This window comes from Misgurnus anguillicaudatus, chromosome 19 (assembly GCF_027580225.2).
Source record: "Misgurnus anguillicaudatus chromosome 19, ASM2758022v2, whole genome shotgun sequence".
In the NCBI taxonomy this organism is placed as follows: Eukaryota; Metazoa; Chordata; class Actinopteri; order Cypriniformes; family Cobitidae; genus Misgurnus; species Misgurnus anguillicaudatus.
Window position 1 is genome coordinate 8,440,441 of NC_073355.2, and position 14,026 is coordinate 8,454,466.

Sequence of the window (14,026 nt, forward strand, 5' to 3'; positions counted from 1 at the left end):
TGGTATGAACCTAAATAATACATTGGATGTGACACCTTAAAACAACTGAGAAATGGAGACAATACTACACGGTTTACAAAATTAATTTACAGACTTTACATATGTGGTATTACTATTGGTAAACTTTCAGTGAAGTTGTAAGACCCACATGTGAGTTTTGATTACAACAAACTTTCTCTGCCACAAATAACGTGTTTTAACAAACACTTTTACAAAGACCACACTCTACATAAAGAAATTAAAGAGTCAAACTATCCAACTAAAGGAAACACTGATCATCAAAATGGTGACAAAAGTTTTCAATAAGCATATACATCTCTGTTAATTAAAGAGAGAGAGAGAGAGAGAGAAAGAAAGAGAGAGAGACAGCATTTAAGGTGGAACTTTATCTATAAAATTTTTTAAGCAATATTAGGTTTTTGAACACTCATTCATATATAAAGATAACATTATTTTAACACCTTAACAAAATTTCTCACAAAAAAATGCACATGATGTTTATGGTTTTTGACTAAGACTCATAGACCTTATTTGTATATAAAGTTTTTATATCATTTTCCTGAACACGTTTTGGATGTCTTTTGATATCCAAGAGGGGTCATTGTCAGACATCCAGATATTGTACCAGATTTGCATATTGTATAGTCATACAGATAAGGTCCTGGACCAACCGACCCAATAAAGACATGATCCGCACATCGGGCAGACGTCTCATGTTTGCTGGGTCACTACTACACACAACACACCACTGACGAGGATTTGACTACAAAACACTCGATAAAGAGGCGTTCCCGACCATCAGGGAAAACACATTTTCTTACATAAATTCTGATGAGAAATTTCAACGATACGGCAATTACTTCATGAATGGACAATCAACCTGCCCTTCAATGAGTTGACTTTTCTCTGTTAATACCATCTGCGCTGGGATTGGCTGGATTACTTACAAGTTGTCAATAGGCTTATGCTGCGTTCCAGAGCCCATCCAAACCAGTGGGACGTGGGACTTATCCTTCTTGAAGTGTCCTAGCTCCTACTTCAAAGCGTTCCAGGCATTTGAAGTGGAACGTAAACAGAAAACATGGACGACCGGCCGGTCTTCTTAAGGCTCGTACAGACTACATAACTTTTAAACGTCGGTCCGAACTGTGCAGTTCACACTACAGTAAAACATAAAGTTAAACATCTTTACAAAGTGTTCTGGAGCCATTATATAAAAGCGCTGCATGTCGCTAAGTAACTTGGTATATTTTTACCGTATTTTTATATTAACAGATAATAACAACATAATTTCACGCCATAATATAAAAAAAACAAGTTGTGTTAAAATTACAGTGTCTAAAACAACCATACAAGCAGAGAAGTACAATTTATACTATATTCCTTGAAGATTTCCTCTCACGACGACGTGATCTATGGGCGCCGCCATTGTCCTCCGACTTATTTTTCTGAAGTCGGGGTAGGTCGAACTCCCCCGAGTTCGCCGGTAGGAGGTTCCACTTCGACAGGCATTCCAGTGCACTTTTCCTAGTTGGAGGTATGATAAGTCCAACATCCCACTGGTTTGGATGGGCTCTGGAACGCAGCATTAATATCAAACATGTTTGAAAATATTGTGGCATCTGTGATAGCTTCGAATCGCTTGATTTTTTTCCCAAACCAGTTCAGATAGGAGTTTTACTTAAACATGAGCTAAGGGGCAGAAAGAAATTTGATTGGTTCACAAAAATGACCAATGAAAGTCCTCAACCGGAGCCTTCAAGGCAGCTTCTGCAGTGAAGCAGTTCGAGTTCACCGTTGGTCAGATGAGTAGCGCAGATGGTTACATAGGAATGTGACTGGTTTTGAATTCAGCTTGAAATGTTTCGAGTGTTTAAGTTACATGTCTCCACATTTTCACGTGTCCGTGGCACGACTTTCATTTTTGTGCCAAATTCACGTGTTGGTTACTCAATTTTTTTCTCCTTTTTTCAAACCATTGTCAATTGGGATTGGGGTTAGATTTGTGAGTTTTTTTTATTTTTTAAACTGTTTTCGCGTGAGGATGAAGTTGGGTCTGGGTTAGAATGGCAGTGGTTTATACGTTTACTTGTCAGAAATGTAAACTGTTTTCACTTGATGTTGGGGTTAGAGTGTCATTTTATGTAACAGAAAGTTGTTCTAAACCCAATCCCAAGCAACAATGCTAAGAAAAAAAAGAAAAACAATTGAGTAACCAACACGTGAATCTGGCACGAAAATGAAAGTCGTGCCACGGACACGTGAAAACGTGGAAACCACGCCTTCGAATCACGTTGTTGACATACTTATACTTATTGACTTTTGATGACCACAACGAGCTCCGATTTGGTCGCGATTCGAGGGTTTTGTCGCAGACCTTGGAAATCTGTCCGCGACAGCAAAATCCCGCCAAAATCCAACCTGCAGGCCACGAAACCGGCAACTCTTGGGTTACAAGCTCGACTTTCTAACAAATAGGCTACAACTGCCCATGCCACTGTTGTATCCTTAATACTATAAATAACGAATTGTTATTAACAGATTAGTACACATCAATTTATTAACTACAGTCCATGTTGAAAGGTTTTATAGTTTTGTGTTTCTAAGCATTATGTCCCTCTCAGAATCATAAAAACAATTTACCGTCATTGAGGTTCATCGTCTCTCTGAAGGTGTGTTCAGTAAGCACAGTGAGATAGCAAGCAATTCAAAAGGACATTCATGTACTTGAACAGTGGGGAATAGATTGGGGTTTTAAATTTTCTATTTCAAAGTCACAGGTTGTGTATTTTACTAGGAAAAAAGTCCCTGAAACTTATAAAATTATGCTTTATAATCAGCAACTTGAACGAAGTGACAAATTTAAGTATCTAGGAGTATGGTTGGATACCAAACTTACATGGAAATATCGTATTGAGTATATTGAAACAAAGTGTAAAAAGGTAATTAACCTTATGAGAATGGTCACTGGGCATAATTGGGGAGCTGATAGGCAGTCTCTAATTAACATATATAAAGCCTTAATAAGATCAACCATTGATTATGGGTGTATAATGTATAGCTCAGCATGTAAGACATCCCTTAAGAAAATTGAAAGAATGCAGTATAAGGCTTTGAGGGTTGCCCTTGGTGCTTTTAAAACAACTCCTACAAGTGCTTTATTAATAGAATCTAAGGAAACCCCTCTTAATTTAAGGTATGAGAAATTGTCTTTGACTTATTGGGTAAGGTTGAAAGGAAGTTTTAACAACCCAGCTCTGTCAGTACTTAGTGATTGTTGGGAATATTGTAAAAAGTCCAATGGTTTTGGTTGGAATATTGACAAGATAGTGAATCAGTATGGACTAAAAGAATTGAAGTATGGCCCAGCATTAGCTTTAAGTTGTATTCCGCCATGGCTGCTTCCTATACCGGAGGTTAATATTAATTTATTAGCAGAAAAAAGCGAGCATTTCTGTAGGGAAAATTTTAATAAAGCTTGTGTAAGTTATTTAAATACAGTATATTATGGATACCTGAAAATATTTACAGATGGTTCTAAAGAACTCAATGGGCATTGCGGTATTGGTATTTATATTCCAGAATTTGGGAAAAGATATGGGTATAGAGTGAGTGACCATTTATCAGTATATTCAATAGAGATGACTGCATTAATAACTGCCCTTAGGTGGGTTGAAGAAACTAAACCTCTTAGATCAGTCATATGTACTGACTCTATGGCAGTATTGCAAAGTTTTATATCAGATAATTCAATACGTGAAGATTTGGTATTGGAAATAAAGCATCTTCTTTTAAATATCATAAGCCTTGGATTAGTGATACAGTTCTGTTGGATCCCAGGCCATTATGGAATTTATGGCAATGAAACTGCTGATAAATTAGCTAAAGAAGCTTTGGAATTAGACCAAGTTGAAATTTACATTCCACTAGGTAAAGGAGATACTAAAGCTTTCATTAAATCACAGATTATGCTTAGATGGCGAGATGAATGGGAATCAGAGAGTAAGGCCAGCCACTATCATAGGAATCAGAATTATGTTGGAGGGAAAAGAATCACCTCATTGGGTCTTAATAGGCATAAAGAAGTTATTATAACCAGATTGAGGTTGGGCCACACAGGCCTTAATTCCACATTGTCCTTAATAGATAAAAGTAATGGCATAGGCTCTGAATGTAAAGTCTTGGAAGATGTCACCCATATTTTATATAAAATTGTAAGAAATTTGACCAATTTAGACAGAAATGGAAAGACTCAGATGCAGAAAATGACATTCATAATATTTTACAGGAGCAAGGAATTCAGGGACAAAGATACAGATACCTCATTATTTATCTTAATGATACTGGATTAAATAGAATAATTTAGGTTATTTGGTTTATATTATTATTATTATTATTTTTTTTCGGGAGGGGGTTTGGTTTTATTATTGTTTTATGATTTTATGATTTAAGGTTTCTTTTGCCAAAGTCCATTTTACACACTCCTGTGTAGTTATCCAGTAGATGGCGGTATGTATCGTAAAGATATGATCCGCCATTAAAAAGAAGAAGAAGAAGAAGTGAGATAGCAAGACTATGCTTTCAGGGATCATTTCTATAGTTTTAAACTAGGAAATGTGTTTTGAAAGAGTTGAGTCTCTTGAACCACGATGAAGAGTGTTGATGTGTTTCTCTGAGCGTGAATCAAGGAATGGTTGGTGATAATTATCACAGATCATTGCTATTGATGAATGTTCTTCAATCTTAATAAGATTAAAGAAGAGAAGTGCATGATCAGAGTGGGTTTCATTTTTTTAGGTGAAGAGAAAGATTGGAATGAAGGTTAAATTGTTTTCAATTGTGCAGTCAATGGTTGAAGTGTATGTGTTTTGTTGTGATGTGGCAGTCCCTTACATTTTGCTTATTTCAACAAACATTCTGATAGATTTATGGTAGAGTGCACTATTAGTCTTAGTTATTGCAAGTTCACACTACAGGATTGAAAAACTACCTAAATCTCTTGTGTTACTCACATTGCACAACAAGGTTTCTTTTCACGTTGACTGCGTTCAGCCCCAACCAAACATTGCACAAGTTTTTTAAACCGAAACGATGATGTGTTGAACACACTGTGCTAATGACACAAGAGTTGCAACTACAGTAGCTAAGAAGGCCATTCTTTGTGTTCTTTATAAATGTTTAAATGCACTGATGTTAGTTATTGTAAGTTTACTCTACAGGATTGAAAACTACCTGAATCTCTGTGTTGCTCAAACTGCACAACAAGGTTTCTTTTTATGTTGTTGTCTTGGTATAGCTGCACGCATACTAAACACAACACCCAACTGACGAGCTGCACATACTACAAAACACTTGATAAAGAGGTGTTCCCGACCATCAGCGAAAATGCTTTATCTCACATAAATTCTGGCGAGAAATTTCAACGATCAGGCCATTACTTTACGAATGGACGTTCAACTTGCCCATCACTTGGTTGACCTTTCTCTGTTTATACCATCTGTGCTGGGATTGGCTGGATTACTTACAAATTGTCATTGTGTCGCTCACATTACGAGATCCTGTGGGGATAATATCAAACAGGTTTTAAAATATTGTGGCATCTGTGATAGCTCGAGACAAGTTTGAATCACGTTGCTGACATATTTGTAATTTACGGCATTTGGCGCCCGCAACAAGCTCCAATTTGTTCGCGATGCGAGGAGTTTGTCGCAAACCTTGGAAATCTGTCCGCAATAGCAGAAACCCACCAAAATCCAACCTGCAACAAGTCGCAACCTGCAGGCCATGAGACTCAAACTGGCAATTCTCGGTTTACAAGACAGACTCTCTAACAAATAGGCTATGACTGCCCATGCCACCGTTGTATCCTTAATACTATAAATAACGCATTATTAACAGATTTGCAATCAATTTGTTAACTACAGTCCATTCTGAAAGGTTTTATAGCATGGGTGCCCGATCCTGCTCCTGGCGATAGACTGGACTGCAAAGTTTAGCTCCAACCCAAATCAAAAACACCTGAAGCAGCTAATCAAGGTCTTCAGGATCACTTGAAAATTGAAGGCAGGTGTGTTTGGTTAGAGTTGAACCTGAACTCTGCAGGATAGTTGATCACCAGAAGCAGGATTAGGCACCACTGATTCATAGCGTTTCTGAGCATCTCATCCCTCTCAGAATCATAAAGCCACAACTTACCGTCATTGAGGTTCATCGTCTCTCTGAAGGTGTGTTTGGTAAGTGCGGTGAGACATCAAGACTATGCTTTCAGAGATCATTTCTATAGTTTTAAACTAGGAAATGTGTTTTGAAAGAGTTGAGTCTCTTAAACCATGATGAAGAGTGTTGATGTGGTTCTCTGAGCGTGAATCAAGGAATGGTTGGTGTTAATTATCACAGATCATTGCTGTTGATGAATGTTCTTTAATCTTAATAAGATTAAAGAAGAGAAGTGCATGATCAGAGTCGGTTTGTTGTTTTATATGAAAAGAAAGATTGGATTGAAGATGTATTTGTTTTTGATTGTGAAGTCAAATGTTAAAATGCATGTGATGTGATGGTGAGTAGTTTTTGCTTACGTGCAAAAGATGCTTCCCAACAGGTTTTGTCATAGTTTTTGTCCAACTCCATTGATTTGTATTAGATGTGCTGTGAGGTACGGTATTACTCTGCACTGGGAACTTTGTTTATATTCTTTGTTTATATTGGCAAAGGTGGATTATCGCCACCAACTGGGCTGGAGTGTCTATTATTCAAGCTCTCAACGGAAGAATATACGGGTGTGAGGCGTTTGGAAAAATAGTTCCACAAGTTTACAACGAAGGGTAAAACACCTGTTGGAAAGCATCTTTTGCAGCGATTTTTGTGTGGGCATATCAGTGAACACCCCTGACCACTCACTGAGTTTCAGTTCTTTATAAAAGAAAGTTTAATGCATTTTAGGAAGGATTGTTCCAGTGCACCTATACAGCCATTATAGAGTTGGGAGGTGAAACAACAAACACCCGAAAATTCTCGGGCCAGCATCATATGTCCAAATTTCAGTCAAAACTTTTCTATTTCATCATAAACAATCTGAAAACAGGGCTTTAAGTGTAAAATACAGAACTTGTCCTTTAAATCACTACGCATTTATTTCTTAACGTCTTCTATCAACATAACATTCAAATAAAGTTGTTTCACGAGTTCACACTTACATATAATTTGGAGGGTAAAGTTTAATGCGTATTTGGCGTGCTGTCCGGAGGGAGGGCTCCGAGCTCGGAGTTCGGCCCGAACCCAGAGTACTCCCCCCCTATGTAAGTGTGTTTTAGGACTAAAATGTGTGGAGAAGGGGTGGTGGGGGGATGCTGCGAACTGACAACATAGTGAGGTAAGACTGCTGAGTCTATTTGTACCCTCTTAGGTTGATTGCTGAGTGCTTCCACCTGTGTTTGATTATTTGAGAATGCTTTCACCTGTGTTTGATTATCTGAGAATGCTTTCACCTGTGTTTGATTATCAGAGAGTGCTTTCACCTGTGTTTAATTATCTGAACATGCTCCTCCCGAACCTTGTTAATAAAACATAATTTCACGAGTTCACACTTACATATAATTTGGAGGGTAAAGTTTAATGCGTATTTGGCGTGCTGTCCGGAGGGAGGGCTCCGAGCTCGGAGTTCGGCCCGAACCCAGAGTACTCCCCCCAAAGTGCAAGAACAGAGGACAGCCGCCAGACTAAAGACCCCCCAAATGAGTGCCGAGCTTGGCGGGCTGGCATCTCGAGAAGGTGCCTGGGTGCTTGACCGGGGAGGCCCGTAATAGTGGCTCTCCGTCTGTGCTGACGGCCCCTGTTGGTCTGTGAACGGGGAGCGATTGTAGGGAGGAAAAGTTCTCACTCTTTCTGCTATGGGACCAGTGCTTGCTGGACAGAAAGAGCAAACTGCAAAGTGCTTGTCCGGGAGATTTTCTCACACTGCATCGCTGGATGAAAGAGAAAATGTAAGTGCTCTACCGGAAAAGTTCTCGCTCCGTCTGCTGTGAGACCAATGCTCGCTAGACGGAAACGGAACGGGAAAATGGGCGCTTGTCCAGGAGATTTTCTCACGCTGCATCGCTGGATGAAAGAGAAAATGTAAATGCTCTATCGGAAAAGTTCTCACTCTTTCTGCTATGGGGCCAGTGCTTGCTGGACAGAAAGAGCAAACTGCAAAGTAAGTGCTTGCCTGGGAGATTTTCTCACACTGCATCGCTGGATGGAGGAGAAAACTGAAGTACTCTACGGGGAAGAGCTGACTCCGTCCGCTGTGAGACCAATGCTCGCTGGACGGAAAGGAAACAGAAAAGGAAAACGAGTGCTTGTCCGGGAGATTTTCTCACACTGCATCACTGGATGAAAGAGAAAATGTAAGTGCTCTACCGGAAAAGTTCTCGCTCCGTCCGCTGTGAGACCAGTGCTCGCTGGACGGAAAGGAAACAGAGGAAAAATGAGTGCTTGCCCAGGAGATTTTCTCACACTGCATCGCTGGATGAAAGAGAAAACTTAAGTGCTCTACTGGGGAAGAGCTCACTCCGTCCGCTGTGAGCCTAATGCTCGCTGGACGGAAAGGAAAAGGAAAACGAGTGCTTGTCCGGGAGATTTTCTCACACTGCATCGCTGGATGAAAGAGAAAATGTAAGTGCTCTACCGGAAAAGTTCTCGCTCCGTCCGCTGTGAGACTAGTGCTCGCTGGACGGAAAGGAAACAAAGGAAAAATGAGTGCTTGCCCAGGAGATTTTCTCACACTGCATCGCTGGATGAAAGAGAAAACTTAAGTGCTCTACTGGGGACGAGCTCACTCCGTCCGCTGTGAGACCAAATGCTCGCTGGACGGAAAGGAAACAGAAAAGGAAAACGAGTGCTTGTCCGGGAGATTTTCTCACACTGCATCGCTGGATGAAAGAGAAAATGTAAGTGCTCTACCGGAAAAGTTCTCGCTCCGTCCGCTGTGAGACTAGTGCTCGCTGGACGGAAAACAGAAAGGAAAAATGAGTGCTTGCCCAGGAGATTTTCTCACACTGCATCGCTGGATGAAAGAGAAAACGTAAGTGCTCTACTGGGGAAGAGCTCACTCCGTCCGCTGTGAGACCAATGCTCGCTGGACGGAAAGAGGAGACAGGAAAGAGGAGTTTAATGATGTAAAGGTAGGAGATAAAAGAGGTGGTTTCAAGAAAAGAAAAATCGGGGAAAGGCAATTTATGAGATACATGGAAAGATGGTAACGTAGGATTAAAGGGTCCTGGGAGATACTGTTTGGAGGATAACCAAATTATGTTGAGTGATGCGTCAAGCCGGGGTTTTAACAGGTGGGTTATGGGAATATTAATTCTGAATAGCGAGGAACCGGGGTTGGGAATTGATCCGCCTCTGGAGCCAGCGTCCTAAATTTCTGAAACAAAACGAGACAGAGAGTCAGCGATTTGGTTTTTTGACCCAGGGATGTGTTTAACAATGATAATGAATTGATCGCAAGCTGAAATCCAGATAACACGCCTTAAGAGTGGCATCAGCGCGGGTGAATGGGAACGGGCTTTGTTAATGCAGTGCACTGTTGCGTCGTTGTCGCAATGTACTAACACGCTACTAGCGGCCCATTCTTTCCCCCACAGGAAAGCTGCTACTACGAGAGGGTAGAGCTCGAATAGAGCGGAGGATTGAGATATGTCCTGGAGCTGTGGTGGCCACGGAGCCGCGAACCAACGACCTTGGTAGAATCCCCCGAACCCTATTGAGGGGGCGGCGTCTGTGAACAATTGGATGTCGGTGGGTGATGAAACGAGGTTATTGTAGAAAAAAGATAGGCCGTTCCACTGTTTTAGAAATGTTAACCATAACCTGAGTTCGTCGCGACATGCTTGAGTTATGGAAATGCGGTCTTCTAGCGAGTGGACAGAGGACGCGAGTAAGAGGAGGTGCGAGATGAAGGGGCGACCTTGAGGGATGATCCGCATTGCGAAGTTTAGATGTCCGAGCAGGGACAGGAGTTCTCGTTTGGAAAAGTTAGGCTTTTCGAGGAAAGTAGAAGAGACGAGGATTATTCGGTCGATTTTTTCTTTAGGGAGGGATGCTTGGAATTTGACTGAATCCAAATTAATTCCAAGAAACTCGATAGATGTTACTGGGCCCATGGTTTTTTCCCGAGCGATAGGAATTCCTAGCTCAGAGAAAACGTGTTGTACCGTGGTGAGGTGCGCAGCTGGGATGGCATTGGGAGGCGAGATTATTAAAAAATCATCTAGCAGGTGAATGAGATAAGGAATGGCGTAGTTGTTTGACAAGATCCAGCAAACGGCTTCTGATAGCATGTCAAATATTTTTGGGCTGCTTTTGCATCGGAATGTTAGGCGAACTGCGAAATAATATTTCTCGAGCCAGCGAACTCCAAATAGGTGCCATGAACCTGGATGGATAGGCATTACTTTAAAAGCAGATCTAACGTCAAGTTTTACAAGCCAAGCACCTCGACCTGCAGATCTAACGTCAAGTTTTGCAAGCCAAGCACCTCGACCTGCGATTTTAATCATGTCTATAGCCTGATCTATATCGTGGTATTTGAGCGAAAATTCGCTGAGAGGGATCAAGCTATTTATGCTTGGGAACGGGGAATTATGCGGGGCTGACAGGTCGATTATTAGACGTTTTTTCCCTGAAAATTTTCTTGTAGCCACCCCAATGGGGCTGATCCGAAACAATTTAAATGGAGGATTGTCGAACGGACCGATCATGAAGCCTGACTCAACTTCGTCTTGAATTAGTTTGTCTACGACTTCGGGTTCTATAAGGGCGGATTGGAGATTATTACATATGATGTTTTGGGACAGCGGACATTCTAAGCCGGGTTTAAAGCCGTTTTTTAGACCTGAAAGCAGGTAACCAGTGAATTCGGCATCCGGGTGATGAGACAGTTCGAAATGCATACGTGAAATATTCACAGGAGTCTCCCAATATTGTTTAGATTTTTTATTGACGGACTTGAAAACTGGACATACAATGCGAGCATGAGCGCCGCCACAAAAACTACAAATGTGCAGATACCGGCAGTGCAATCTTTGGCATTTGCCTGCATTGAAATGATTACAAGGCTGCGTGCTTTCGTCGAAAGCAAAGTCCTGTGTAGCTCTGGTGGTTGCGGATCGCGGCACATAGCTGGTGGATTTACTTTGACTTTTCCCCTCGAAGGGGAGAGAGGAGGGGTTGACCTGAGGGCATGATGCGGTTGCGTGCGCCACTGACCTGCAAACTGCACAGGTGATATTTTTGCAGCCTAGAAACACTCTGTTGTGGAGATCTGAGTCGAGAGCACCCCAGTATGTGCATTGATTCCACTGTGCGACTCGCACTGCACTTTTGGCTGAAAAAAGTTTGTGGTATGTGTAGAAATGCCCGCCCCCATAGGACAGCGCGAGTTCGGCAATGATTGCTTGGTAATCGTTCAGTTCGCGCCGCCTATGGGGAAAGGCTGCACAGATAATTTCGGTGAAACGTGAAAAAGCAATTGAAAATTCAGAAAATGAAAGGACGCGAGATGAGTGTGTGTTTGTGTTTTTAAGGGTAACTGAGAAATCGCCGCAATCCACTTGGCGTTCTGGTTCAGCTGCGGGGAGGAGAGATAACAGAGAAGATAAATCTACATCCGCCCCTGAGAGGATCTGCGCTCTGATGGATTGGGAAACTGGTGGGGGTTCCATAGCGACTGCGTTGGATGGAACGGGCATCGGAGTGGCTGTAAAAAGAGAATATGGTGATTTATTTTGTATTGTAGAACTGGGAAGGATATAATCCAGGGCTGCAAATGACAGCGGTGCCCTTGTAATTGGAAGACCTGTTGGAAGGTGAAAAGGAAAGTTAGTATGAGGATATGAGGGATGATTGAACTCGCTGTGTGCTTGGGCTGCGAGCGGAGGCGGAGCCACACTCGTTTGGTTTGCGGCAGCTGCAGGCCCTTGGAAATGGGCGGGGTTGTAACCTGTTGGGTAGAAATGTTGCTCTTGTTGTCGTATCTGTGATGGTAGCGGCGATAGCTTCGCGCTAGTGTTTGCCGCTGGAGCTGGAGGCCACTGAAAAGGAAAAGGGTTATTAACAGCGTGAGAATAGAACTGTGCGGCTGTGGGGAGGCTTCTGGGCCCGTCTGCATGCAGCGCTGCTGTAGCGGAGGCAGAGGTGGAGGGCTGAGCCTCGTCGGCCGGTGATAATGGACCTGCCATGGTGAAATCTGGAGCTTTGCCCAGGCTAGCTGAGGGCCTGTTGCTGCGGCGACTTGACAGCTGGAGTGAGCTGCGTCCTGAGCGTGAAGACATCGATGGTGACTGGGCAGGCGATTTTTGAGCCCTGCGGGCTTTGCTCTGGTTGTGAGTCGACTTGGGAGTCGACTGCAGGGAGACATACAGAGAGTACAGCTCTGCTTTATTCATCTTCCTCGGAGCTTGAAGGTCTGAGTTACTCAGTGCTTGCCTCAGTCCGGCTACGGTCCACTTCCCAATAGGAGGGATCGTCGGGACGGCCGAGCGGTAGGAGGAAGCTGGAGAAGGATGTGGGTGTCTAGCCGGGGGCGGTGAAGAATGGTTTCGGCGTTTTGGTGAGCGCCGGGCTGATCGGGCCGGTGTGCGGCCGCGGGGAGAAGCCGGGGGCTCGAGTGCGACATCCGGTGTAGGAGGGATGACCGTGGGCTCGGTGGGGTGCGGAGATGCATCCCTGGAGGTATCCGTGTCTTCGTTGGAAGAGTAGCTTGATTGAGACATAATGCTGCAAACTGACAACAACTATGCTGCGAACTGACAACATAGTGAGGTAAGACTGCTGAGTCTATTTGTACCCTCTTAGGTTGATTGCTGAGTGCTTCCACCTGTGTTTGATTATCTGAGAATGCTTTCACCTGTGTTTGATTATCTGAGAATGCTTTCACCTGTGTTTGATTATCAGAGAGTGCTTTCACCTGTGTTTAATTATCTGAACATGCTCCTCCCGAACCTTGTTAATAAAACATAATTTCTGTCAACACATTGAAACATTCAAATAAAAAGTTATTTTTGTGAACATATATAGCTGATTTTTTGCCTTTCATTCACTTACGTTAATGTTTGTGGTCACAGTTTTAATCGCGGATCCTAAATGTCAGATACAACTGACCAGTTTGACTAGCCTACATATTGGATAAGATTCCTAAAAGTGTGGCACCTACAGCACACATTACAGACACTGATACCCAATTGCTGATGTGTTCTACATATAAAGATATAAACTTGTTTTTTAAACTCCTTGTTTTTGCTTAAACAACTAAAATATGATTTGCATGCACAATAAATCATACTAAAATGTATTTTTTAATAAAAATGTAGCTTTTTAATAAAACAAGCATATCTCCGGTATACAGCGTTTTGTTTGTTATAAAGAAACTTTGCACATCAGGCTCGTTCAAATCCTCTGTGATACACACACGCACACAGTGTCAGCAACTCATTCATCAGAATCGTCAGCTATCTTCGACAGTTGGCTCATTCGGTTCTTTTTGAGTCCGACGTGCTATTTTGTCTGTGCGTCCTGCATCATCAACCCTGTTCGTTTCAGTTCGATTTGTGAACCGGCTCAACCGGTTACTTACTGAGAACCGGCTCAGAAGAATGATTAGTTAAAGAACCGAACATCACTACTACACACAACACACCACTGATGAGGATTTGACTACAAAACACTCGATAAAGAGGCGTTCCCGACCATCAGGGAAAACACATTTTCTCACATAAATTCTGGTGAGAAATTTCAACGATCAGGCAATTACTTCATTAATGGACGATCAACCTGCCCTTCAATTAGTTGACTTTTCTCTGTTAATACCATCTGCGCTGGGATTGGCTGGATTACTTACAAGTTGTCAATAGGCTTAATATCAAACATGTTTGAAAATATTGTGGCGTCTGTGATAGCTTTGAATCACGTTGTTGACATACTTATACTTATAGACCTTCGACGACCACAATGAGCTCCGATTTGGTCGCGATTTGAGGGTTTTGTC

The 14,026-nt window shown here is 42.2% G+C and overlaps 2 protein-coding genes and 2 non-coding genes across 4 annotated transcripts in view; 3 read left to right on the forward strand and 1 right to left on the reverse strand.

Moving 5' to 3' along the window:
• The window catches only part of slc25a10a (solute carrier family 25 member 10a), a 229,429-nt gene that overhangs the window by 23,887 nt on the left and 191,516 nt on the right, over positions 1 to 14,026 (forward strand). The gene's annotated exons all lie outside the window — the stretch shown is intronic.
• LOC141351279 (small nucleolar RNA U3) lies at positions 4,570 to 4,783 on the forward strand. Its single transcript, XR_012359489.1, has one exon. It is a non-coding gene; the product is annotated as a small nucleolar RNA U3 (small nucleolar RNA).
• On the forward strand, positions 6,253 to 6,467 carry LOC141351288 (small nucleolar RNA U3). The gene has a single exon (XR_012359500.1). It is a non-coding gene; the product is annotated as a small nucleolar RNA U3 (small nucleolar RNA).
• On the reverse strand, positions 7,170 to 10,338 carry LOC129431690 (uncharacterized). Its single transcript, XM_073856874.1, has 2 exons — positions 7,455 to 10,338; positions 7,170 to 7,424 (listed from the first exon to the last, which is right to left on the reverse strand). Exon 1 carries the CDS (start codon positions 10,320 to 10,322, stop codon positions 9,399 to 9,401), a length of 924 nt encoding a protein of 307 aa, XP_073712975.1. The 5' UTR covers positions 10,323 to 10,338; the 3' UTR covers positions 7,170 to 7,424; positions 7,455 to 9,398.